Source organism: Acartia tonsa, chromosome 5, assembly GCF_053477335.1.
Source record: "Acartia tonsa isolate MP-2025a chromosome 5, ASM5347733v1, whole genome shotgun sequence".
Classification (NCBI taxonomy): domain Eukaryota; kingdom Metazoa; phylum Arthropoda; class Copepoda; order Calanoida; family Acartiidae; genus Acartia; species Acartia tonsa.
The window spans coordinates 2,080,940-2,107,830 of NC_137264.1; the positions used below are offsets into that span (position 1 = coordinate 2,080,940).

At 31.6% G+C, this 26,891-nt stretch overlaps 1 protein-coding gene across 1 annotated transcript; it reads right to left on the reverse strand.

The window, feature by feature from the left end:
- Nucleotides 1-5,443: 5,443 nt before the first annotated feature.
- On the reverse strand, nt 5,444-25,553 carry LOC145320211 (uncharacterized). Its single transcript, XM_080162647.1, has 26 exons — nt 25,392-25,553; nt 23,377-23,502; nt 23,215-23,306; nt 21,669-21,823; nt 19,833-19,904; nt 17,381-17,558; nt 17,244-17,265; nt 16,718-16,783; nt 14,987-15,059; nt 14,795-14,866; nt 14,424-14,527; nt 14,256-14,359; nt 10,665-10,780; nt 10,446-10,564; nt 10,317-10,380; nt 10,122-10,208; nt 9,906-10,009; nt 9,665-9,765; nt 9,278-9,555; nt 9,006-9,124; nt 8,588-8,642; nt 7,957-8,017; nt 7,055-7,098; nt 6,668-6,769; nt 6,302-6,440; nt 5,444-5,568 (listed from the first exon to the last, which is right to left on the reverse strand). Exons 2-26 carry the CDS (start codon nt 23,463-23,465, stop codon nt 5,531-5,533), a joined length of 2,454 nt encoding a protein of 817 aa, XP_080018773.1. The 5' UTR covers nt 23,466-23,502; nt 25,392-25,553; the 3' UTR covers nt 5,444-5,530.
- Nucleotides 25,554-26,891: the final 1,338 nt, after the last annotated feature.

A 26,891-nucleotide genomic window follows, 5' to 3' on the forward strand; every position in this document is an offset into this window, starting at 1 on the left:
TTGACGCACAGACATGGTAACAGGAAATCTATGCTTTTTATAATGATACATGCTTTTTTTCAAAATACCAAACACATGTAATAATGCCAGACTTTGACATTGATGACATTTAATTCAATCATATTTTTGGACACTTGGTAACATTTACAAATAACAAAATTTTTACTTTTTGTAATGCAGCTTTTTTATGATTAGTGTCTGTCTGTATGTCCATCTAAGTCTAACTGCGTGACGTCAGTCCAAGCGCAGGTATATTTTTGTAAGATAGACTTTAAAAGGTATCTCAATGGATAATACAAAACCGTTGAACCAACAATTTAAGATTTTGAGAAGTACACAAAGTTTTTAAGTCAGCAAATAAGAGAAAGGTTTATATATATTTTGACATCTGTTTAAAGTAAAGTCCAATGTCCAATAAACAAACAAACATGTCTGTAGTAAATCTTATGCGTTGTTATTTTATGTTAATACTAGCGGCTATGCCCCTAGGGGCCTCTAGGGGTACATGTGGTATGGGGAGGATGTGTTGAACCCCCCCCCCCTTCCTATCCCCATGGCAATTTTAGTATTGAAAGAAAATGTTAAAAACCTAGTAAATAAATAGTTATAAAGGACAATCTACACTGCAAAGGAGAACCATATTGGTTCAGTGGTTAGCAAGAACATATACAGACAGACAAAGATTAATGTATTGTTATTTAAATATATAAAATTTATTTGGAATTTACCACTCTTTTTTCTCTATTTTTACAGTCTTCCTCATCATTGCCTTTTAGTTCTCGGCAGAACGTAGGCCATGCACAATGGTTCTCCAATCTTCCTTTGTTTCGGCACGTTTTGAGGCATTGCTGAAAGATGGAATTTCCTTAGCTTTCAGTTCACTTAAGAGTTCCCTCCTCCAGGTTGTTTTTGGTCTACCTGGTTTCCTCTTTCCTATGTGGGGGTTTCAAGTCAAGGCTTGATTGGATATATCATCATGCCCTTTCCTTAGAGTGTGCCCCAACCATCTCCATTTTCTCTGTTTTATTGTCAGTTTAATGTCTGACATATCACTGCGCTCTAGAAGCTCAGCATTTGTGATCTTATTTGGCCAAAAGATCTTGTGGATTCTCCTGAGACATTTATTGACATATGTCTGTAGCTTGGAGACCACTGCTGTGTTTAGGAACCAAGTAATACAATTTATTCTAGTCTTAATCCTTAATTGACACATGCTCTGATGTTGTTCTGCTAATGGACAAATTATTCCTTGTTTCATTAAAAATGCTGTTGCTCTTTATATTTTGTAAAGGTTTTTAATTACAACAAACAAAGAAGGTATTTAAAAGTTAACATTTGAAACTTTATCAACAAAGGTTGACATGTAATGTTTTTTACTACAAATAATAAACTATGAAATATTAATACGGACATTTATGAAGCATCCAACAATAAGAAAATAGAAAAGTACTTATAGTTATTTAATTATTGTACCGTATTATAGACAACTTTCCACGGATATTAATATTAAAATATACAAGATTAAAACCAGTTTTGTTGCCCTGTTGTCTACATAGACAATAGTAGTTCATAAAATGATTGGTTGTCAGTTGGGCTTTAATAAATCATTTACCATGGATGTTGGAACAGAAAAGGAGCTTTAATGTTGTTTGACCTAAAACATAAAAAAGTATATAATACAATAAGAAATAATAGAGTCCCCTAGGGGCATTTAAGGTGGGGGAAGGGATCGTCACCCCATATTTTTTTTTTTTAATTCGAAATAACGATAAAAAAATATTGTTTGGGGGTAATTAAAAACCTTTCGGCACCTTGGGGCTAAAAAAACTAGTTTTAATCTTATAATTGTACATTCTATATCCGCGGAAAGCTGTTTATAATACGATGCGAGAAATAACTATTCTCGTATTCATTCGAATCCGGTGGATAGGAACCGGTTCTCATCCATACGAACAAACTATGCCTAGCATCGTATTATATCCAGCTTTCTACGAATATAAAAATGTACAATTAAAGATTAAAACCAGTTTTTTTTAGCCCCGAGGTGCATATAATTGTACATTCTATATCCGCGGAAGGCTGTTTATAATACTATTTGAGAAATAACTATTCCTAGACCCATGAGAAGCTACATTGTAAAGGAGAACCATATCAGTTCAGCAGTTAGCGATATCTTTCAGGACAGATAGACACCTTCCCTGTCTTTTTTATTATAAACGTTTGCATCGTACATAATTTTTGTAGACCATTTTGCTCTAATTTTCAGGCGAACTATTCTACAAAAAAATAATTGGTAAATTTTACTGCTTCCCTGGGGCCTTTAATGGCACTTGAGGGAGGGAGTGGGTAGGGGTAAAGTTTACCCTCTGCTTTCGATTCTTGATTTAAAGAGGAAAGTAAAAAAATCTCAAAAAAATTCTCTTTGGAAAAAAATTTTTAAATCCTGAACCTATAAAAAGCATGACTGCCAAAAAGAAGAAACATATTCAGCAGATAGCAAGATCCTTCGCCATACACAAAAGATATCTTATTACTTTAATAATTCTGGGATAGTAGACCAGATACGTGCCTGCCGTCCATTCTGCACCGTGCAATGCCTTGCTGACTTCTGGTCGCCAAATTAGGGGGTTTAGGTAGGGCTTACAATCCTTCCCTAGAAAAGACCTGCTCACAGTCAATCCGCACAAAGTAATGACCAATTTAACTGTGGGCTCGGTAACGACTTAAAGGTTGGAAACAGCATTATGATGTTTGGCTGGGAAACAACTAACGGGCCAGTCAGGTGGATGATTCTGCATTCCCGCAGACCAGCAAAAATTTGCACCTGGAACGTTCGGATAATGTTTCAGTCAGGCCAAACAGGAAAAATCATTTGCCGAGAATATTTATAACTCTAAATCGATCTAAGACAATATTCTCCTTGTCTATTTACTTTATACGTTACTAGCGGCTTGGACCCTGGCCTATAGGGGCTTTACCTTATGAGGTAATGGGAAGACCCACTACTATATATAATTTTTATTAAAGCCATAGAGATATTTTCAAAAAAAATTATTCTTTAAAATTTCCCTGCCTAATCGCTTTAGCAGTTACCGAGAACTTAACTTAGGACGGATGGATGGACAGTCAGACAGACATTGTTCTATTTGTGTTGTGTAAGACACGCAACTAAGGGTAAGTAGGAATAAATTCTATTATATTATTCCTGAACTGATTGGCACTTTAAATTTTCTTTTGTGTATAGTCCCTTTCGAAGCAACGACTCTTGACAGTAACTTTTCCCCTATTTCTAGCCCCTGCGATGGGCTCTAACCCTACAGGGACAATTGCCTATCCCTGCGGGCCAATCACTTAACCCAATCTTACCTGACATAACATAAAATAACCTAGCAAAATGTGAAAATACGACGAAAAGACCCTGAAGGGCCGCTGCCACAAAAGGAACAACCCCTTCTTTTTAGTAGCGAATCTATAATTCCAATTGTCCGTCCGTCTGTTAGAGACAAAGTGGTGGAAACAGCATTCCCATATAAACAACCCCTTAAATAGTGGATGTAAATATTCATTTATTTCCCGGAGGTAGTCATTTTTAGAAGATTTAAAAAATTTTTTTTGGAAGATTTTTGAATTTTTATTAATTATCAAAAGAAACTTGATATCAGGGATATAAATGATCATAGCCGGGAAATAAATGAAAATTAAAAACCAAAATTAAACCACATTTTAGCATAAAAAAATGAGTTTTTTGTTTAAATGAGAATGATATTCCTGTCCAGTTTTTTGTTTAGGAATGAATATATCTTACCCTCGTGAATAAATGATGACCTATTGGTCTATCATTTATTCCCTCGGGTAAGAAATCCTTAGAAACGTGAGTAACCACAGGGTCCAAATTAACACAACTTTCAAGCTACCCTTAGACACAGAGGCTCTCATATGTACCACAGTTGAGCTATAACGACGTTTTTTACCTTTTTGGTAATGGCATGACGATTCAGCTAGGGTTATCAGCGCAATTAATAGTCTAAAATGAGTTTTAAAGTTCCATATGGGTCCCTGAAATCGAAAACCGAGAAATATTAACAATTTTTCACGATTTTTGACGTTTTTGACATCTTAAAATCTGACACATTTCACTTTGCTGGAGTACTACGGCCAAGCCATTTCAGATAGAGAGCTCTAGTCTTTTCTAGTGTCTTACTTATGTATCTAACAGTATCCCCAGCAAGTTTCATATTCATATCTCACCTACAGATGGGCTGAGGTCAGATTTAGTGGGCCCTAGTCGAGAATCAAGATTAAACCACCAGCGCATTTCGAATCTGCCTTGTTGAACATATGCGCGGCCCGCTCGTAATACACGTCCATCTTCGTCCAAAGATTTTTTTGTGCTAAAAATTCATTATCTAAGCTTTTTATAGTGGGGTCAAACGTCCTGATTGGTCAAGTAGTTTTGATGCTATGGCCGTTTTCAAAAAGTCCGGATTAATGTGCCGCACTCTGTATAACATCCAAAGCGGTCAGAATACTTCTTAGCAGATTTTTGGCTATTTATGTATTTTTAAAAGCGAAGCTTTTCTATAATTAGGGTTGGTCCGTCCGTCCGTCCGTAACGGAGAGCTTTTTTCGTTCATTTAGGCATGTTAGAATTGTCCTATCGATTTCAATTGGCATGGTGATTCCTTTAGTAGTTAGGTACGATTTAGAAAGCGTAGCAACTGTATAATCAATACCAGAATGTCCGTACGTCCATTTTAAACATGTCGATTTTTTTACTTTTTAACAACAAATTTTCATGTGATCTAATCATCCGATTGATCTGATTTTTGGTATATTAATTCCTAGGACAACAAAGTATAATGTTAAAAGCGAAACAACTCTATAATCAAGTTCTAAAAATGTAAGTATGTCCATAAACATTATCCTGTATCCAGCAGTATTTCAACAAATTACTTACAATTTTGGTTCGACTCTTATACATATAGATTCTGATTATTCAGTTCTGACAATATACAAATGTTAGTGTCTGTTTGTACTACCGTTTCAGTGCTTCGCTTTTATGGATGTTGTCATCCTTGTTTATTTATTTTTGGTGATTATGGTACGATTTTTAAAATTTTTGTAGTTAAGAAATAAATCTGTTCTTTAATTTAACAAATATTCTTTACATCTACTGGTACGTATTCCCATCCACAATTTTTTGGTTTTTCACTACAGTTAGGAATTCTGTACCAGGGTCGTGTAATCAAAGATTTGGGTGTTTGTTAGATGTTACTTAACCTAATATCTTTGGGTGTTAGAGTATCACATCCCATCACAAGAAGATGATACTCTGGATTCTTAAGATAATCACTTTGAAATTGAAGAAGAATCCCGCCCTTACGATGTAAGGTTTAAGTATGCATTTTAAAAATTATAATTAAATAGAAACATTTAATAAATCTTTTTTAACTGTTATATGTATTTCATGAAGATCTTAACATGAATTTATATTACAATTTTATAAATTGCAATCAGGGAATGTTCTTGTTCAATACTCCTGAATGGCACTGTTCACATGAACCATACCTGTAAAAATAATCAAGGTTATTCACTTTAATATAATTTAGAAAATAGACTTAGTAATAATTTTAATATTTATCAAATTTAAATTTATATTGGAGAAAGTTTATGTATGATATAATTTTCTTTAAATTCTTAATCAATTATTTTTGAATGTATTCTTAAATAAAAGTAACATGATCTCTTTGCTTGTCTTTGTAATATCTATGTTCTGAAGGATCTTGCTAACTGCTTAACCAATAAGGTTCTCTTTTAAAATGTAGGTCCTGGGAAGGTTTTTAAGTATTTTGGGGGTGAGTACTACTACCCTCCCTAGAGAAAATAATCCCCCCCCCCCCACCCACCTCAAAAAATATAACTTCCCACAACTTCAAATGCCCCTAGAGGCCTCTATCAATCATCAATAATACATAGTAGTACGATGTCTGTCTGTCCATCCGTCCGTCTGAAGCTTAAGATCTCGGTAACCACTGAACCGATTGGATTCTACTCTTGAGGGTATATACCTATTGGTCCTGTGGTGGTTTTAAGCTATTTTCTTGAGGGGTGGGACACCACTAACCCCCCCAAAAACAAAAAAATCCCCCCCTTATTTTTTTATTTTTGCCCTGCTACAGGCTGCCGCAGGCTGCATTTTTTTTTTTTTTTTTTTTTTCTTTTGTAACCCTTGTGGATGGTTTCCACATTTTTTTTACCATCTCTTGGGCAAAGCCGCTAGTAAGAATAAGGATATATATACCAACTGTCCAGTAGATACACTGGAAGAGTACCACAATGAGAGGAATCCCAATTCTGGCAAACATCTTGCAAATTACAAGCATGTCTCTCTCCTCATTATTAGCTCCTCTGTACATCCTATCTCTGGCAAGGACTTCAGTCTAATTATAGGAGAATTATTCAATTATTATTTGCTAATAGCTTTATAACCCTTACATTCCCAAACTACTAATTTTAATATTGATACAAAAACTTGAAATATATTTTTTTTGTTATTCATATCTTAGATGGATATAATAAGGTTACAATCTTTTAAAAAAGGTATTACATTTTAAGAACTTCATAAATTTTTGACTAAACTAAAGATTAAAATGTATAAAAATCCTACAGTTTCATTTCTTGAGATGATATCCATGGGGTTGATCTTGTTTTCCCTGAGAACTTGTTCAACTGTTGCCATGCGGTCATTGTGGTTTTGGATATATGTTCCCTGTTATTTTTAAATAGTATTAAGCAATTGGATGTTTCACCAGATTTTCATGTACTCAATTGAAGTGATACTCACGCATGGCTAAAATAAAGATAACCCCCAAATAACACCCCCTTTTCCCCATTCCCTTCCCTCCTATGGGTATATGTTTGTCCGTCTGTACATTGTCATCCTTGTCTATAATCAAACTTTATTTAAATCTAATTGTTTTAATACAACAATTATTCTAATTTTTACATTATTGAAAATGGATTTAGCTATTTTTTTTCTAAAATATATTATTACCTGAATGAAATTTTCCACATTGTTCACCTTGTTTGTAAAAAATCCTTAATAGAAGTTTTGATAAGATTAATCACGTATAAAAGTAACATCAAGTAGCAAGTTTATCTGTCTGTCTGTATCTTGCTGAATGCCAAACCCATATGGTTCTCCTTTACAATGTAACTATTTAGTGGGAGGGTACCAACACCATCACAAGAGAAATTATTCCTTAAAAAATACCTCCCCCAATTTTTTTTATCATTTTTAAAAATAAAATTGAAAGAGGGGTTGAACTTCTCCAGGGACGTCCAAGGGGTGGGGGGGGGGAAGCGGTGAATACCCCCCAAATGAATTTAGGAGTGCCATAGGAAAATTTTTAATTTTTATTTTTTCTCCCCATTCCCCTTAAATAAAAAAAGCTTTGACGTCCTTGCATATATGATATAAAGGTTACCCCCTAAATTTTTAGTATTACATTTTTTTACCCACCCAAAATAAAAAGATAGACATCCTTGGAATCCTCCCCCCCCCCCTTTAAGTGCCCCAAGAGGGATTTAAGGGGAGAGTGCCTTAGGACAGCAGAGGTTTTTAATTTGTGGGTTAAAAAATTCAAACTTAAAAAATTGGGGGGGGGGGTATATCATTGCTATACCCCGCCCCCCAATCCCTTGGAGTAGTGCTATCATCTTATGAATAATTGCCCCTAAAATATCCACCCAAAAAAAATTTTTCCACTTTTCCTTGAATTAAATTAAAATTAGGATTTAAAAAAGGGTTACCTCCCCCCCCCCCCTCACCTACTTTCCAGCTTCCTACAGACCTGTTGAGGCATATCTGCTAGTTATATATAGAAAAATAAATGTCCATAGACAATTTTTTCAAAATTGCTTCATGATCTCTTTAAAGGTTGGAATTTAAATTACCATTTTTGGATACTTTCATCTTTTTGCCATGATGGTTGATTTCACGTCCAGCTTTTTGCTCCTTCGCAAGAATTAAATAAACTTTAGTTTTGACAGGGATAAGACAATGGCCGATATATTGATATACATATCCAATGACGATATACAAAATTACCCCCTTCGTAGTGGTTTAATCGTTTGAACTCCCAACTTAATGAAGTTGTTAAGTCAACGAATAAGAAAACGTTAAAAAAAACTTTAGGGGCTAGTGAAATAAGCAGCCCATTGTCCCCTTTCTCTCTGAGTTTTGGACTAATAAGGAAAGGCTTGCAAATAAGAACTACAAGTATGAATAAGAAAATATAATATTTATGTTTGTTTGTGTGAGGTTTGGAATAGTTATTTCTCGTATCGTATTATAAACGGCTTTCCGCTGATATAGAATGTACACCAAGAATGTTCGGCACCACGGGGCTAAAAAAACTAGTTTTAATCTTATGATTGTACATTTCTATATTCGTAGAAAGCTGGATATAATACGATGCTAGACATAGTTTTTTCGTATGGATGAGAACCGGTTCCTATCCACCGGATTCAAATGAATACGAGAAAAAATATTAAAAATTGCAGTTGATGAAGAAAAATGAATTACTAGACTATGTGAAGAATTCTTCATAACATCTCCAAGAGGATCATCTCCAGAGTCACTGCAACATAAATCATTATTACAAAGTATCAGGTTGTCTATGTTTGTATGTATGTCTGCCATGCAACCACTGAACCAGTATGTTTCTCCTTTATAATGCACCTTTTCAGTGGTCCTGGAAAAGTTTATAACTATTTTGGGGGAGGGTAAAACTACTCTTCAATCACCAAATGTAAAAAATAATCCCCAATTTTTTTTTTCATGAATAATGTGGGTTCAATTACACCTCCCCTCATTTTCTCCATAGATATTAAAAAATTTATGTAAATTGGTCCCAACAATTTTTAGATTTAACAGATTAATCGCATACTGTTATTGAAGTAACTATGATTATTACTTAATTAAATAAATGGAGTTTACTTACAGTCGTAGGTAATCCATATACGTATGAAGAAGAACTTCCAAGAAAGGCACAAATAAACAGAAGAGAAGGTAGACATCTATCATCTTTATGTAGGATGTGGGAGGTAAGCTATTGCTAAACTATAAAATATATGAACTGATTTGGTACTTTAGATCAGATTTAAGTTTACAAAACAATTTCCAAAATTAACAAAACACTTAAGTTTTCTTGCATTTTCTAAATTACTGTAACTATTTTATATTAAGAATAATTCAAAAATTAAACAGACTTACACTGACAAAAAGTGTAACTAATACAAGTAGAGAAGTCAGGTTTACAGTGACTGAAGCTTCAAAGAAAAATGGTTTGAAATAATTAGTGGCATGGCTAATAATTGTTAGCAATATAGTTGGTATGTATACTGTTAGCACTAATGCCATCAGCCTTCTGCCCAGAATTATATTGATCTTCAGATAGGTAATTCCCTCTTCTTCTGTTGTAGACATGTAATAATGTTCAACAACATATTCATTTTGTTCCTTTTCTCCCAGAAAACTCAATATCATTGCCTCTATAACATAAATAAAAACTATTTAGCATCATGGTATAATTTCATAATATAGAACAATACTTTTTTAAAAATTTGAATTTAAATAATTTGATAATGTAGCCAATTTTACCTAATTCTGCAAAATCTCCTGATTTTCCTTGCATTCTAAAGATAAGCTGGCAATTCTGAAGGTCAAATGGATACCATTGTAAGCGATAAGTACAGAGAAACCTTTGAAAGTGCATAAATCATTTATTGTAGAATCTAGAAGTAATCAGTAAACTACAATTTTTCAGTCAACTGGGTTTGTTTTAACTTAGGTTTAGACTTGGCAATAACATTAGATTTCTACGAAGATAATAAAAAAATACCTTGTGTTGTAAAATCTTGACAATGTTATTGGATTTTCACTGCCTTCGTAGATTTGTCTTGTAGCAGGCTCACTTTGAGGTGAAATAGTATGCTCACCAACCCTCTACAATTTAATTAGATAAATTATAATGTGTCAAAATTTCAAACTTCATAAACTTATTATAGATTTATTAATTAAAAACTATACATGATATAATTGTATTTATGAATAGTACCTTTATAGTACCACTAGAAGTATCATCTGCAACTGTGGTAGGCTTTTCCTCTGTGTTATCTAGTACAAGGCTTGGAATCCATATAGACTATTTGTTAGGATCTTTATTTTATGAATAATGTTGCTAAAAAATCTATACAGCTTTGGTGCTTACTCCGTTTTACATAAAGTTATAAGTTACAAACAAAGATCTTTCCTGTTTCTCATCAGGTGATAAACTGTTTAAACCATTATCATTTCTCAAATCATAGAAGTTTAGCCTAAATCATTTTAAATACAGGTTTTTGTTTTCAGGAAAAAATTGGTGAATCAATTCACAACTTACCTTGCATCATACCAAGTAAAATGTAAGAAAAACTGAACATGAAATATTGAGGCTATTTCATTGATTTCCATGATATTTACCAGATCAGCAGATACTTTGATGATAAGTTTAGACTCATTCTACAGAAAATAAAAAAAAACATTTATATTAAAAACCTAAATATTATTTAAAATCAAGAAATTTAAATTATTTTTCTGTATAAAAAGCAAAGATGAAAGCCTTATTGAGAACAGGTGGAGCAATGTATTTCTGATAAGCAGAGTCTGGACTCAATCTGTTACATCCTATTTCATCACTTCTATCTGAACAATCTGGTCTACTGTTGCATCTTAACTCTACATTTATTTCAACAAATTATTTTGCTTACAGAATAGCCTTTTTTAAGCAGCATATTTTTTTGCCACTAAGACTAAAAAGCAATTGTGAAAGAAATAAAAAATCCAAAATAAAAGCTTGATTTTTGTTTATTGTTAAACTTTATGATTAATATAATAATGTTCTAAATTAAAACTTTGTACCAGTGAATAATACTAAGGTTAACATTTAATTCTAATAATTTTTCTTGTAATTCTTCTTGGACCATTTTTAACTATTGTCATTCTTATGCAACTTTTTTTTTAAATTAGGAAGAAAAGAGAATAATTATGTATCCAGCCAAACATAAAATCAATAAAAATGTTATTTTCATCATAAAATACTTGTACACAGCTATCCTCAACAGTTTAGCGGATTTATAAGCAACACGCTCCAAGCGGTCAATGGATCCTAAAAATAGACATACTTGCTGAATCATACCTGATTTTACCTAATTTATATCTGCTCCTTCTTCGGGACTATAGGCTTTTAAAGATTTTCACTTAAATTACCCTATTATTTGACTTAAAAATAGCGTTCGACAAGACATCCTGCGCTGTTTATAAGTTTTATTACAAAAAAGGAGTCATTTGTATTCAATATATTGATAAAATTGTTAACAGCGTTTACTTCTACCATTATTTACAGTGTTTGTTTTTATACAAAATTACCATTCAAATATCAGAATGTTAATTCATACATTCACAAAACTTACTACTTAACATTATTAGATTACTAATTGGTCAACCTGATCCTCTAGGGAAGGCGGGGGAGGAGGAAAATAGCCTAAAATAACTTTTAAAAATTATTGTGCTTTCTTGAAAAGTACAACCTAACAACTTTTCAGATCTTAGGCTTTATAAAAAAAACTGGCTAATGTGAAGGAAACAAAGTTGCAGTTTTCATTATATTTTCACATTAGCTTTTATCCTATTTCTAGCTCCTGCTGGTGCTTTAACCCCGCGGGGCCAATTGCCTAATCTTGCGGGGCAATCGCCTAATAACCTTTCAAAAGCTACTGTTAAAATACGACGAAACCCGCAACTTCGTTTCCTTCACATGACCAAAAAAAACTTACTACTTTATAAAGTAGGATTGGTGACATTATAACTACAGTTTTAAGCTGAAATAGATACCAAAACAAAATATGAAATGTAATTAATAAATTACAGGGGAGTAAGAAAAAAATATTATCAGAAAATGATCTAGTGTGCGTTTAAATCTCCAGCTAGTCAAGAATAGCGGTTCCTAAAAAATAATTATATTGCCTAAGATTACAGTATGATATACTAACATGAATTTAGGATCAATTTTTTTTATTGGCACAAATGTAAAATGTATTTTATACTTATTCTATTTTTAAGTTTTAAGGGTTTTTTGTTTGTTTGTAGCTAGCTTAAGATTTCAATAACTAATGAATTGATTGAATTCTCGAAATAATGCAAAATTTAAATCGGTCTCAGAATGGTATTTTTCTGCCTTTTCCTTCCATTTTGAATACAAATCCCCTGGATGTTAAAGGGCAACCATATGTTTATTTATAGTAATAAAAGACATGTTACAATTTATGGAAAACAAAAGTAGCAGCATGTTTATCACAGGGTGATTTTTATTTTTTGAGGAATAAAGTAGTGCTTAGTTTAACCCACTAACCTCTGTTCGCGCGTTTTTTGTGCTGTGAACTACTATCTAATACATATTTAATATTATTTCATAAATCTAAAGACTGTTGACCTGCTATTTATATACTTACTGATAACTGCATCAAATATTTTTGGTATATAACGCCCAACACCAATGATAAAAATAGAAAATTAAATTTTGCATTACTTTTTATCATATCAAAAGATAAAAATGATAATTATGAAACTTGACAAGAAATTTATCTTTTGCATACCGATTTTCAATAGTATGCTATAATCAATAGCAAAGAAATTTACAATCATCTTAAAGATTTACTGTATTTTTATCTTGAGGAAAAGTTATAGGCTAGAGTACTAACCTATATAATTGAAGTTTTACTCCAGGCATAATATAAGAAAGTAGATGGTATAAATATGATCAGCTTATTTGACTTCAAATTAAGTTAGCAGAGTATACCATAAATACCTAATTGGGGTGGGTTTATCCTTCGATTTCAAAATCCGCGCGCTTGTCATGGGAGCTCTACCGCCCACTGTTGGATATTCATTTAAGTAACATTCAACAGACAACCAACACTTTGTCTGAGAAGGGAAAGGGGACATTGGGCTGTAGCAAAAGTTTTAATATAGTGTTTTCTTATTTGTTAGCTTACAACTTTGGAGACTTTTATTAAGTTTTGATTGATTGGTATTTAAGTTGAGTTTCCAAGCTTTTCAACCACTTAGTGTAAGCTAAATAAGGGGTAAATTTGTGTATCATCATTGGGGATTTACATCACTTTATAAGTCATTGTCTTATCCCTTTAGATCCCTGTCTCCCTACTCTAACTATTTATGCCGCGCACCGTATATAGTAACAGTAGGAACAATTTTTAACTTCTTTAATTGTACCGCGAACCTATCACATCCCCAACGAAGAGCGGATGCGCTACATGACGAGCAATAGTTGCGGTTAGTAGCAGAACTACTTTATAATTTATCTTGTCTGTCAGTCCATAACAATATGGTAAAATTTAATTTTAACCAATACTAATTCAGATAGATAAGTCAATTTTTGTGAAGATATCCCTTAACAAAAAGTAACAGCATACAACTTACTTTGTCTGTCAGTCTGTTGGTCATGCTACATTTTTTATATTGATAATTAAGGGTTTCTCGGTTTTCTTATATATTCTCCTATCATTCTTTTCTTTCATTTCTATTCCTCTATTTTCTATTTATTAAGACAACTTAACTGATCATTTACTTTATGATTTACTTTGTCCCACCATTATATTTACAATTTTCTTGAGGTTAACCTTGTTAAACCTTATATTAGATACAATTACTTTAGTCTTAATACTATACATCTATCATTAACTTAGTTTTTACTTATCCTCTCAACACTTATCTTATTTTCTTGTCAACTCTTTCTCATGGTTTTAATTTCATGAAATATGGATAGAAACGGCAGAGGGAACCAATAACAATTATATCGGTTAAAATTAAATCTAATAAAAGACATTTGGATGGCCTTAAAAGAAAATAATAACATCTTTTTTTGTATTAAAACTTATAAACAGCGACAGGATGTCTTGTCGAACACTATTTTTAAGTCAAATAATAGGGTAATTTAAGTGAAAATCTTTAAAAGCCTATAGTCCCGAAGAAGGAGCAGATATAATTTAGGTAAAACCAGGAATGATTCAGCAAGTATGTCTATTTTTAGGATCCATTGACCGCTTAGAGCGTGTTGTTTATAAATCCGCTAAACTGTTGAGGATAGCTGTGTGTATATAAGAAAAGATATATAAAAAAATAATCTGTTGAATTCCTAATGGTATGCATAATCCATTCTGACAGGTAAACTGATTATCTGTACAGGATGATAATGTTAACAATTTGGTTTCTGTAAATTTGCTACATTTTCTGTCATTGCTGAAAGATAATTTTAATGAGATTTTTACATGATTTAAAATATAATGGTAATGAAGTATGTTACCTGATTTTCCACATATTAGTACCCAGGACCATACTAGCAAAAGAAGAGTTGGTTTCAGCCCTAATATTCTTATTATATGCAATCTCCATATGCCAGATTTCAGCCTTACAATAAATAAATTATGTTGTAAAAAATGTAATTTTAACTTGAACCTAGTTTGTATTTAAAAGACATAGAAATTAATGATCAATCTGTTAAATTTGAGATTTATTCTAATGTAGTTTAATTTGGGTGTCATTTTTTAGGTTTATGTTGGTACTTGTATAATGCACAAATACTTTAAAACTAAAAATTACTAAACCAAACCTATTTATTGTGTACATTGATGTATAGATGTGCATTCCCTATAAAAAAAGATCAACAATATTTACCTCAGGGTCATATCTTATGATAGTTCCTTTGATACCAATAAAGGTAATATATCCCATCTCATCATTGTAAATCTTAAAAAATAGGATTTATATACATTTGAAATCTTTAGTTATGCATTGTTTTGTAATTAAAATCAAAGTAAGATAATATAAAAGAATGTCAACATGGAGCAAAAATACTTAAAATTTTACCTCAAATTCTGTATCAAACTCTGATCTTGAACAAAGACCTTTTAAAGTAAACAGGACATAGCTGTTCATTTGCCTATTTATAATTCCATCTTTAAATGAGTTATAATAAACACTTAAGCACTGCTTTTAAGAACCAATCATTTATTATTTTTCTTTAAAAAAGCAAATTCGTTTTCTCTTGCTAAAAAAATTTGTAAAAACTTGCTTATTTATCGTGGACTGAGAATATGAATACATCTCTAGTCCTTGATTTCAAAACAAATTAAAAATTAAAAGTGTGCATCAAAAGATCTTGCTGGCCTTAAAGGAATCCTGCAAGAAATACACCGCTTTAACTGCTGAAAGCCTGCCTCGAGAAGACCCAATACCCAAAATTTGAAACCTCCAGCTTCAATAACAAAAAAGTTACAGACATTTTAAAATGATTTTTTTAGTACTATGAAGATTTTCATTGCTCATGATGGAAATTTCAACATTAAAGTACGTTGTCTGGAAGCTAATAATAAGCTTATAATTTTCTATATAGGCTACGCATTTTGATAATGAAAATTCTATAATTAGCAATGAAAAACTTTTAAAATTTTCATTGTAGGAAAAGTATCATTTTGAAATGTCTAAACCTTTTTGTTATTGAATTTTCATTGTACTAAAAAAAATCATTTTGAAATGTCTGTAATTTTTTGTTATTGAATCTGGAGGCTTCAAAATTTGGGTATTGGGTCTACTTGTGGCAGTCTTTCAGCAGTTAAAGCAGTATATTTCTTGCAGGGTTTCTTTAAACAGATAAATTTTAAACAATTAAAGGAACCCTGCAAGAAATACACTGTTTTAACTGCTGAAAGACATGAGTAGACCCAATACCCAAAATTATTAAAATGCGTCATCTAGAAAGAAAATTATAAGCTTATTTTTGGCAGAAACTTAGAATGCCAGTAACTGTAAACATTTTTACAATAAAAACACCCTTTTTTATAGTCAAAATCATTCAAAAAAATTCTGAGATTACTGTAGTGTGATAATGCTAGCTTTTAGGATTTCCAGCCAATCAGAAGTCTGCAGAACCAGGGGCGTCCAAGCTTTTTATTTTGGGGGGGGGTAAAATTTTTTTAAGTGGGGGGTAATTCGGTTGTGGGGGGTATAAAATGGCGCGCGTAGCGCGCCGCAAATTTTTTTTACCCCCCCCCAAAATTTTTAACCCCGGGGGTAAAGTTTGCTTAGGGGGGGGGTATTTACCCCCCCAAAATTGTTTGGGGGGGGTAAATACCTCCATTACCCCCCCCCTTGGACGTCTATGCGCAGAACAACCAATCACAGCTTAGCATCTTTATTACTTACATCACATTCTTTTTTTCCTGCTATGATTTTACACTTACAAATGCAATTTAAACCGAATTTTAAAAAAATCAAAAAGTTTTGACTATGAAAAGGGGTGTTACTGGCAGTCTAAGTTTCTGAAAAAAAAAAAGTTTTTAATTTTGCTTCCAGACGACGTAATTTAATATTGAAATTTCCATCAGAAGCAATGAAAATCTTTCAAAATTTTCATTGTACTAAAAAATCATTTTGAAATGTCTGTAATTTTTTTTGTTATTGAATCTGGAGGCTTCAAATTTTGGGTATTGGTTCTACTAGTGGAAGGCTTGCAGCAGTTAAAGCGGTGTATTTCTTGCAGGTTTTCTTTAACTAAGAACTGATAAGAAAACCAAGTTAAAATCTTGATGTGAATGATACCTAGGTACATTTGCAGCTGTACATGCAGCCCAATCCCAATCTCCAGTTTTGCAAGCAAAATCATACCTACATTACGAAATTTGTTTGTTTAAGGGGTTGGGGGTTGTAATCTTTCATGTGTTTCATGAGTCATTTTATTAAGGACTTTAACCTCACTAAAAGAAAAGCTAGAACGTCCTTGACTATTTTCTTTTAGAATTACTTATTCTTACCCTTAACTACATCGAAATTTTCATTCATAATTGATTTGCTACTCAAGTTTAGTCTTGATAGATTTATTAAAAAATGTATTCAAATTACCATGTTTTAAAAATGTTTTTAGCTTGTAATGTTCAATGATTAGTACTTTAAAACATAGATATGTAACCTGCCCGCCCATACAACATAATAACTGCATTAATCCTTATGCCCTATTAGGGTAAGTGATGGAAGTAAGCATATAAGCCTTTATACTTGAAAAAACTGAATAAAAATCTATGTCAATTTTTTTTTGTTTTTTTTACTAAAAAAAAATTGTGTATCTTACCAACTAGTACCAGCCTCTAAACCTAAACAAAAATTTTATGTAAGAATAAGTTTTTAATTTGATTTTTAATCTAACACTTTATGTTTCTCATTAATAAATAACAATAATATTGTTAAAAGTTTTGTTAAACTTATTACCAAAATATGATCTAATACATTTTTCTCCATTAGGTGTTTTGTCATTAGGTTGGCTTGGTCTCCAGAGGTCAATGGCCAGTGTTGTATTAGTGTAGATGTGGAAAAAATCTCCCAATTTTTCATATTGACCCTCAGTTCTGAAAGATTTGTAGGGCATCCAATGTAGCAAGCGACTACCCTGTAAAGATAGTTATTTAATGCCTATATTTGTGACAACTTTTGTTTGATAGAATCTTCAAATTTTTTACATTTACAAAACGGCCTGCTTAATTGCTTCAAGATCCCTGTCAGATCTATATAGGAAATAAATGTCTATAAATGAGCTCTAGTTTTCCAAGTGTTAAGTGTTTAAAACTAATAGTGGTTCAATTATTCTGTAATAACTCTCATTGACTGCTTAGTTAAATCCAATTATACTATTTTCACGGACTAAATACAATTTTTAATTTTATGTTGCAAACACCCTAAATAACATAATTTAAATTAATTTGAAAAATTTATTTGTATACATTGTTGTACTTAAAAAAAACCCAGATATTTTAAAAGATTATACTAGAGCGACAGATACACATTGGTTGAAAAAATATACACTAAGATTTCATAACAGATAGACAGACGGAAATTATAAGAAATTATGTTCAGTGGTTAAATAGCCAAAAAGAAAAACACGTTTTATCTCTAGAAATTTTATGTTCTCTAGAGCATTGCCGACAGACGGATGGACCAAGTGAGATATATTATAGTATATGTTCATTTATCACAAAACTAACTATTTATTTAAAGGGGGGATAGAGTAGGCAGAAAAATCTTAAAACCCTTATCTAAAATTGAATAACCTTAGGCCATCCCAGGTTCATATTAACTTTAGTAAATGGAAATTTCCCCTACTTACTTTAATTATCTAATGAATGTCAGAGCATTACTGATGCACCTAGTAAATTATATACTGGATGCTCATTGGTAAAGGAAATTTTTCACAAATATTACAGCCGTCTGTATGGAATAGCAGCAGAGAAATTCACGTTTCTCTCAAACGGTTTCTAACAGACAGACAAAAAAATTATAGAGTAGCTTCCATACTAAAGAAAAGAACAAATAGTGTAAATGCAAAGAGATGAATCAGACAACGTTAATAATAAAAAAAGGAAGAAAACAACCATAAGTAGTGAAGTACTAAAAATTCATGGAAGGACAAACAGACAAAATGAACTATAGAGAAGTTGTTCAGTTTGCTGTCTATCTTCAATGGCAGCCAAAAAACTAAATTGAACTAATAACAATCTTTTTGAGTCTATAAGTATATCTAATGAACATACAATACTAGAGTTGGGCTTGATATAATTATCTCGCTATTGGCTAGGTTTATTCAATGTTTTATTTACTTTCTTTTAGTTGTCTGAATTCTGACTATTAACCCTATTCTTACATTATCCTCTCCCTGACGATTTCTTTCTTTAAAATATTTTAGGATCTAATTATTTTTTATTTCAAATTATCGTCCTAAAAGGGTTAAAATATTAAATTTTACTTCAATATCTGAACACATTACGCACGTATCGCTAGTATCAAATTATTTTAAAATTAAGTTTTCTTTTATATACTATATGATAAATTTAAATTTTCTGTTTTATGGATAGAAATTTAATAATAAATATAACTCAAATAGCAACATAAAATAAAAAAATTCATTTATTCTTCATACAGTAAAATAATGGGTCTTAACGTTCTGGTCATTGAGAGTTTATTGCAGATTATTGGAGCACTATGAGTTTTAAACATTCATCGTTTGGAAAACTTGAGCTCATATATAGACATTTATTTCCTATATAGATCTGTCATGGATCTTAATGCAATAAAGCAGGCTGTTTTGTAAATGTTAAAAATTGGAAGATTTCATTAAGATGGACTGAAAATTTGATTTAATGATTAGATGTCTAATAGACATAGACATATGCACAGTGTACTTAAAACATAAATATTTAATAGCACCTATTGACAAAGTTAAATTATGATACGAAGCTTTTTTGTTCATTGAAATCATCATATACAAAATCTAAAGTGAAACATTTGGTCTAAAATAAAGATTCCCCCCTTATCCAACCCCATTCACCCCATTCCCTCCCCTTTCCTACTAGAAGAACGAACTGACTAATGCACAAGTTCCATGTTAGTAATCTAAATTGACGACAATCTTTCCCCTGTCATAAAATCCACATATTAGATACATATTATTTCATATTATATACTAATATAGCGGTATACAATTTTGCTGTTGGAAGAAGTTATTCAGTCAGTGAGGGAAAAGGATATTTATAGAGAAGCTACACATTTAAAATGAGCCTTCTACCTTTCACCAACAGAAATTTAATGACAGAGTAAGTTGGGGGCTTGTATGATTATAAGCAAATGATATAGAATAAAGGAATAAAATCTTGTAAAATTTTAAAGTTACCTGCCAACACTGTTCTTTTACTGCTGGCTTTAGAATACTACTTGTGTGATAAAACTCATAATCTTCAAAAGTCTGTAAGCATAAATTTTAAATTTTTGATATATATCTATAAATATATACTATGAATCAAGGACGTCCAAGAGAGGGTAAAGGATGATTAGTAGCCATTTACCACCCCCCAAATACAAATTACCTCCCCCCCCCCCCTCAAATAAAAAAGCTTGTTCGCCCTTGTTATGAATAATATATAATAAAAATTTAATTTATGTTATTTTATAGAATACAATTATTTCCATACAGTTCTAAACGCACTCTTTTTCTTTATTACATTTCCTCTACTTTTTTGTAAAAATGTTTACAAATGCATTTTTATGTTTGTTCTAAACTATTCTCTTCATTTAACGTTTTTGAATTACAGTACACAAATATACTGTAATTAAAGGGAGTGTGAACGTAAAAATTTCTCATCTGATTATCAAATCTTAACATTTACTAAGCACATTTCACTACACTGATCAACCAAAAATGTCCTATTCACAAAAATATCCAGAAATAATGCCTTGATTTTATGGTATTTTGAGAGGGAAAATGGAAAAAACAGGGAAAATCTGAACGTTTTTGTTTCTTATAATGTTTGTAGGGATATTTAACTTGTCATATATAGTTGAAACAATTTACTTACTGTTAAGGATTTATTTTATGCTATAAAATTGCCAATTCGTTTTTTTATAACGTAGTAATTAGGTAATAAAGACATATTTTAAATTCGTATTATTGACAAAAAAAAATACCTCACTGTCTACAAAGGGTTGAATCTCATAGGTTATATAAAATAATAATATCCTTTTTTATTGTGTTGAACAATAAATAACCCACTTTGGAGAATTAGTTTACACTTTTATCAGACTGTTTATAAAGAAATATTGCGTCTTTATTATTTACAAATTTGTAATTAAAGGTGGGCGAGAGATGGGCCATTTAAAGTTAATTGGATACTAATAAAAAACCTGTTTCTGGCTTTGTTATTGTATTTGGTTTTCAATAAAAAAATATTGCTTATTTTATCAATTTCTAAGTAACTATACATTGGATTAAAGCAAGGATTGTTAGGAAAAATCTAGAACTATGTGAAAAAGTTTAATTTTAGCTATAATGGGAGAAAAAAGCAATTTAATGCACATTTTATATAATACGGAAAATTTCTTCCTTTCCCCGTACCTTATAAAAATCGTCGGAAAAAGCCGTTTTTTAAGCAAACAAAAGCGCGTTTTGCTCTATCTGTGAGATATTATGAATGAGATAATGTTAAGATTTGATATTAAGATGAGAAAAATTTACGTTCACAGTCCCTTTAATACATTAGAATTGAAAACATTATAATAGTTATTTCTCACATCGTAGTTTAAACAGATTTCCTTGGATTAAAAAATTTCCAATTATAAGATTAAACTGTTTTTTTTATTGTACATTTTTATATTCATAGAAAACTGGATATAATATGATGCTAGACAATTTTTCAGTATTGTTGAGAGCCAGTTCTAATCCACCGGATATTAATCGGTTTAGAAGTGATACAGGAATAGTTATTTCTCGTATCGTATTATAAACGGCTTTCCGCGGATATAGAATGTACAATTATAAGATTAAAACTAGTTTTTTTAGCCCCGTGGTGCCGAAGGCACCGGCTAAAAAAACTAGTTTTAATCTTATGATTGTACATTTCTATATTCGTAGAAAACTGGATATAATACGATGCTAGACATAGTTTTTTCGTATGGATGAGAACCGGTTCCTATCCACCGGATTCGAATGAATACGAGAAAAGATATTATTTACCTGAAAGAGGCCAGTCATACTACTACTTGTAATCTTATTGCATGCTTCTTCTGCTTTATCAAAAGCTTTATACAGTACAGGAATGTTTACTATAGAATAATTTCTAGGACAGGCCATTTTTTCCCAATCATGTGTGGTCTCCTTGATCAATGTTCCTAGAAATAAGGTTTAAAAAGTGTTTAAATTCAATTGGCTATCAGAATTCTTTTAAAATTCATCATTTTTCCATGTAGTTATTTAGGATATTTTAAAAAAATAATAGATAATTAGATCAAACAATAATTTATCAAGTGGATGAATTAGATTTTTCAATAAACCACTTCAATATAGAATACAAAGATTACATTAAAAAAACCTATTTCTTTTTTGTAAAGACAAATTGTTTCAGCAGTTCATGAAATTTTCAAAGAAGTTGTATCAACTTTTTTTTTATAGCTAGCCGGTCCTTTTAGTAAGTAGTAGATGTAAAATTTTTCATAGAATTCAGATATGCAATCGGTTTTTTTGTAGACCTCTTATTTTTTAAGTAATTTAAGTTTAAAAAAAAAAAAAAAGTCGATTTTAAGGTACTAAAATGCAACAAAAAAAGAAAGAAAATGGCCATTATGAACAAAAATAGTAAGATCTTTAATTTGACACCTTACTTTTTCAATTCTGTCAGGTAATTATTGAAAAAATCGATTTTTTAAAACCCATGAGAATAAAATCTTTGAACTCAATTTTATCATTTCACAAGTAAAAAAATATGGGTTCATATATACCTTTAGAATCGGAAAAATATTACGAATCTATTGTAAGCAAAATTGAAAAAAAAAGTTTACAAGATAGTATATAAACTACAATAAAAGGAATTATATGAAAATATCATATTATATTGTACAGGCAACATCTTAACTTTTGAATTGAGTATAAAAATGAGAAGGGGGTATAGAGGGGGTAAAGAGGGGGTAAAAAAGGGAAGACGATAGTGTTGCCAGAACAAAAAATACAATAGGCCATTTTTTTAATTTTTTATTTTTTTACTTTTTTTCAATTTTGCTTACAATGGATTCGTAATATTTTTCTGATTCTAAAGGTATATATGAACCCATGTTTTTTATGTCTGTTTGAGAAAATATTTAGGTCTAAAGTTTTTATTAAACCGAGGTTAAAAAAAATAGATTTTTTCAATAATTACTCAACAGAATTTTAAAAGTAAGGTGTCAAATTAAAGATCTTACCATTTTTGTTCTTACTGGCCATTTTCTTCTTTTATTTTGTTGCGTTTTAGTACCTTAAAACCGACTTAATTATTTTTTTAAAAAACTTAAATTACTTAAAAAATAAGAGGTCTACAAAAAAACCGATTGCATATCTGAATTCTATGAAAAAATTTACATCTACTACTTACTAAAAGAACCGGCTAGCTATAGAAAAAAAGTTGATACACCTTCTTTAGAAAATCAAAAGGATAACAACAATAATTATTTATTTTTATAAAAACTGCTAATCAATAAAAAATTAGTGTGAAAGTTGGGGAAATATTTCTAATGTATATTTTCACCACCTGTTATATTCCAAGTTGTGGTTGAATTTATAATATTTCCAGGGTCTCTTGTGTGGGATATACAGGAAGAAAACTTTGTCAACTCTTCAATGCTGAATTAAATAATGAAGGCAGTTCATTTTAATGATTACTAAAATTACAAAAATATTAATTTATATTTACCTTAAATATCTGTCCCAAACATCAATATCAGACAATAGACCAATCAATGGTTTATTATCAAAGTAGTAATGACCAACTTTAATCATCATAGAATTTGTGCTGTTTGTCAGTCTTCCATTTACGTCCCTTAAAATATATTTATGTGATATAAACAATAAACATGTTAAAACATTTAAATAGTTGAAAATGTTCAGAGAGTGAATACAAAAAGTAAAAGTTTACAATATATAATTTGAAGATTAAAAGAAATTTAACCACTTTAAAACTTTAACAGATATTGTCATTGACAATTAAGGTGGGTCTTTTTTGGACATTTTTGTCTGAGACCTAAGCGGGAACTAGCACTTGATTTATATAATAGGGTGGGTCGATTTTTGACATTTTTATTTTAGCGGGAATAAGTATGATACACCTATGTATAATTTAAAATTTATCCTAAGTCTAAAAAGCGCTGGCTACCACACATTTAATTGAAAGGGGCGTCGTAGCTCAGTGGTAACGCACTGAGTTACAGTGATGAGAGTTCAAGTTCTAGTCCCCATGTGGAAACTCGATTTTCTCAGTTGAATACTTTCACGCAACTTCCCCTGGTTGTGTAAGAAGGGGATTATTGAGTAAGTTTGGATACTTAATAGTCACGTACATAATATCAGTACTACTCTTATCCCAAGCTCCTCTGCGGTATTCATTACGGTGACTTAATTTGGGACACCTGCCATACTCGGCGAGGGTGAGGTAATAACGAGTAGCTCTCATGAGATAGCGGGTCAAGTCATAATGTGCTTGAACGTGGAGCTTCATAGCCCTAGTGGCTATACAAAAGTGTCTCAGCCTACTCCATGACTCCTTAGGTCCAAACCCTAAGAAACTATGGCTAATCAATCAATCAACACATGTGAACGTTCCCGCTATGGTCTCAGATAAAAATGTCCAAAATCGACCAAACCCTAATATATAAGTATAATACACTTCTGGATAAAAATTTATCTAAAAACCGTTGGCGACCACACATAGAATTGTACAGCTATTTATGAATGTGAGTAAAAAATTTATTGAATCAGAACTATGACTTCATGGTTCTCCCTGAAAAGGAGTATAATAAGGAACTGTTTCAAAATATCTTGTTCCTAATCCTCTGCAAATTGGAATATTCTCAATAAACCCCAATAATTAGTCATTTCTAAGGCTAGGAACGAGATATATTCAAACATTATAGTAAAACACTAGAGGGAGAAAGGGTTAAGAGCATCTTTTATATAAATTTACTTGGACCATCGTCATCATACATAATAAAACAAGGTTTCGTGTTAATTTTATCCAATAAATTTATTCTTGATTTTAATAAATAACCTTTTAATCTACTTGTATGTATTCCTATCTACGATTTTTTGTGCTTTGCTACTTATGGATGTTGTCATCCTTGTTAAAAACTAAATTATCTTTCATACAACTTTTAATTTTAATTTTAAGCAAGTGTGCATGACATAACGTTTCTTATTGGCTTGTGAAAGCAACATATGCGTATTTTTAGAGAATGTTTTTTTTTATCTAATGGACATAAGATAAGACTCTAGGGGGCTAGGTGTCGCTTCGGGTACTAGGCCTCTCCTCCACGCACCTTGAAACATACTCCGCTTATGATTGCAGTGTAAAGCGTCCATTCACCCATCAGACAACCAACTCTCTGAGATGCACGACCTTTGTCTGAGAAGTCCCAACTGTGCATGGTATCGAGTTGCGCCTGTTTTAGGCCAAGGCATTCCCCCCACTCTAACTATTTACGCCGCGCATCTGACATAGTAGCAGTGGGAACCTTTTTTAACCGCGGTGACGCGGTGTCGGACCGAGATTCGAACCTATCACCTTCCCGACGACGAGCAGATGCGCTACATGTTGAGCCATGGACATACCTTGTAGAGTGACAGGACAATTGGATAACAAATTAAATATGACAGTAATGCAATACAAGATACATCTATACATAAACATGTTGTGATTTTCTATTAAAAACCAACCTTAGGATTTTCCTTTTACAAATGTCCTCAATATTTTGTCCACCAACAAATATGTCGAGTTTATTTTTTGGAAAAGAAATTGCAATACACAAATGAATCCATTTCCTTGTGTATCTGTAATCAGAGGGAGTGGTGAATGAGTGTATACCATCAGTTGATATGCTTCCTAAATAGGCAAAATTAAACTCAAGATCTGCTGCCGTTTTCTCGCAGACCGCAGACTGCCAAGTACAGCTGTGGCCGCTGAAATTTATGTTTTGAGATTTCTAACAAAAATTACATAAAAATAAACATTTTCTGATAAAATTGTTTTTTTTCTACCTTCAAAAATAAGAAAATGGCAGAATTTTAAAATTTTTAAGTAGAAAAAGACCTAAAAACAAAGGTTGTTAAATGAAGGGAGGGTGAAGGAAGCGAAAATTGACTTTGACCCACTTATAGTCGGAAATTTATTATCAAACAGAGGACATGCACACACTTTTTAGCCCTCTAGCTCTAATAGGAGCTGAGATAATAGGGGGGAAGGGGCGTTGAATCCCCTCCCCGCCCCAACCGTTTAATGTGCGGCAAGGGGCCTACTGTTAAGGGTTAATATTAATATTAATCAGTTTCGAAGCCATACTGGAAAAGAGTTTGAATTTTAAAGGGCGAATATAGGTTCGATATGATATGAGCTTATATCAAAGGTGCCATTGCATAGTTTTAGAATATCTATGTTAAATTTAAAAATTCAAAAAAATCCTTAAGTAGATTTTTCAATTTTCGTGTTTTCTTCAACATATGATAAATGAGATGGCCTACAAAATTGTTTATTTTAGCCCTTTACAAGACTTTTTTTGACTAGTTCTCTTAAGTTTAATTGATTATTTCATTGGCATGCATCTTAAATGATAATTAAAATGTTTATTTTATTTAATTATATAGTATTTTATTCAAATTTTAAATAGCGTCAAAATTTTGCTTTATAGTGCATCATAAAGATAAATATTAAGTTTTTAAATTTATTTTCTCTACTAAGATTTTAGATTTATTCATGATGAATACAATTTATTTATATAAAAATATATAATATGTAAAATATATTTACCCTTTGTAGCCTTGGTAAAGACACAAACATGATGCAACTTTTAGCAAACAAAAATAGGGTAACGTGGGGTAAATGCGGTAGGGGGGTCTAATTCCGGTCACTCGACCAACTTTTTAAAAACCGTTTTTTAACGGTGTTCTAAACGTTTGCGAGAGATCTTCAGAAAAGCAAAGTTGTAGTTTATTGCCTATACTTTCATTTCTTACTTCAGCAAATTTTTGTCAGATCACTCCTTCTATGATTTTTTTGCCCTCAAAAAGTTGCAAAAAATTTGCAAAAAAAAATTTTCAAAATAGGCCATGTTCAACCTAAAATTGTGAAAAAATGGTAAGTCCTATTGACCCGCGGGTTTTTGTAAAATGAAAGATATGGCATTCATTTATCGTTTGCAATTGGAGGCGTTGTTCTAACTT

Bases quoted from the DNA above. Each gene is read 5' to 3' on its own strand.
- LOC145320211 (XM_080162647.1), bottom strand. From the start codon at position 23,465: ATGATGATTAAAGTTGGTCATTACTACTTTGATAATAAACCATTGATT. The intron at 23,307-23,376 runs GTAAATATAAAT...TATTTAATTCAG, and splicing joins GTTTGGGACAGATATTTAAG to CATTGAAGAGTTGACAAAGT. The intron at 10,209-10,316 runs GAAAGATCTTTG...CCTAACAAATAG, and splicing joins TATCACCTGATGAGAAACAG to TCTATATGGATTCCAAGCCT.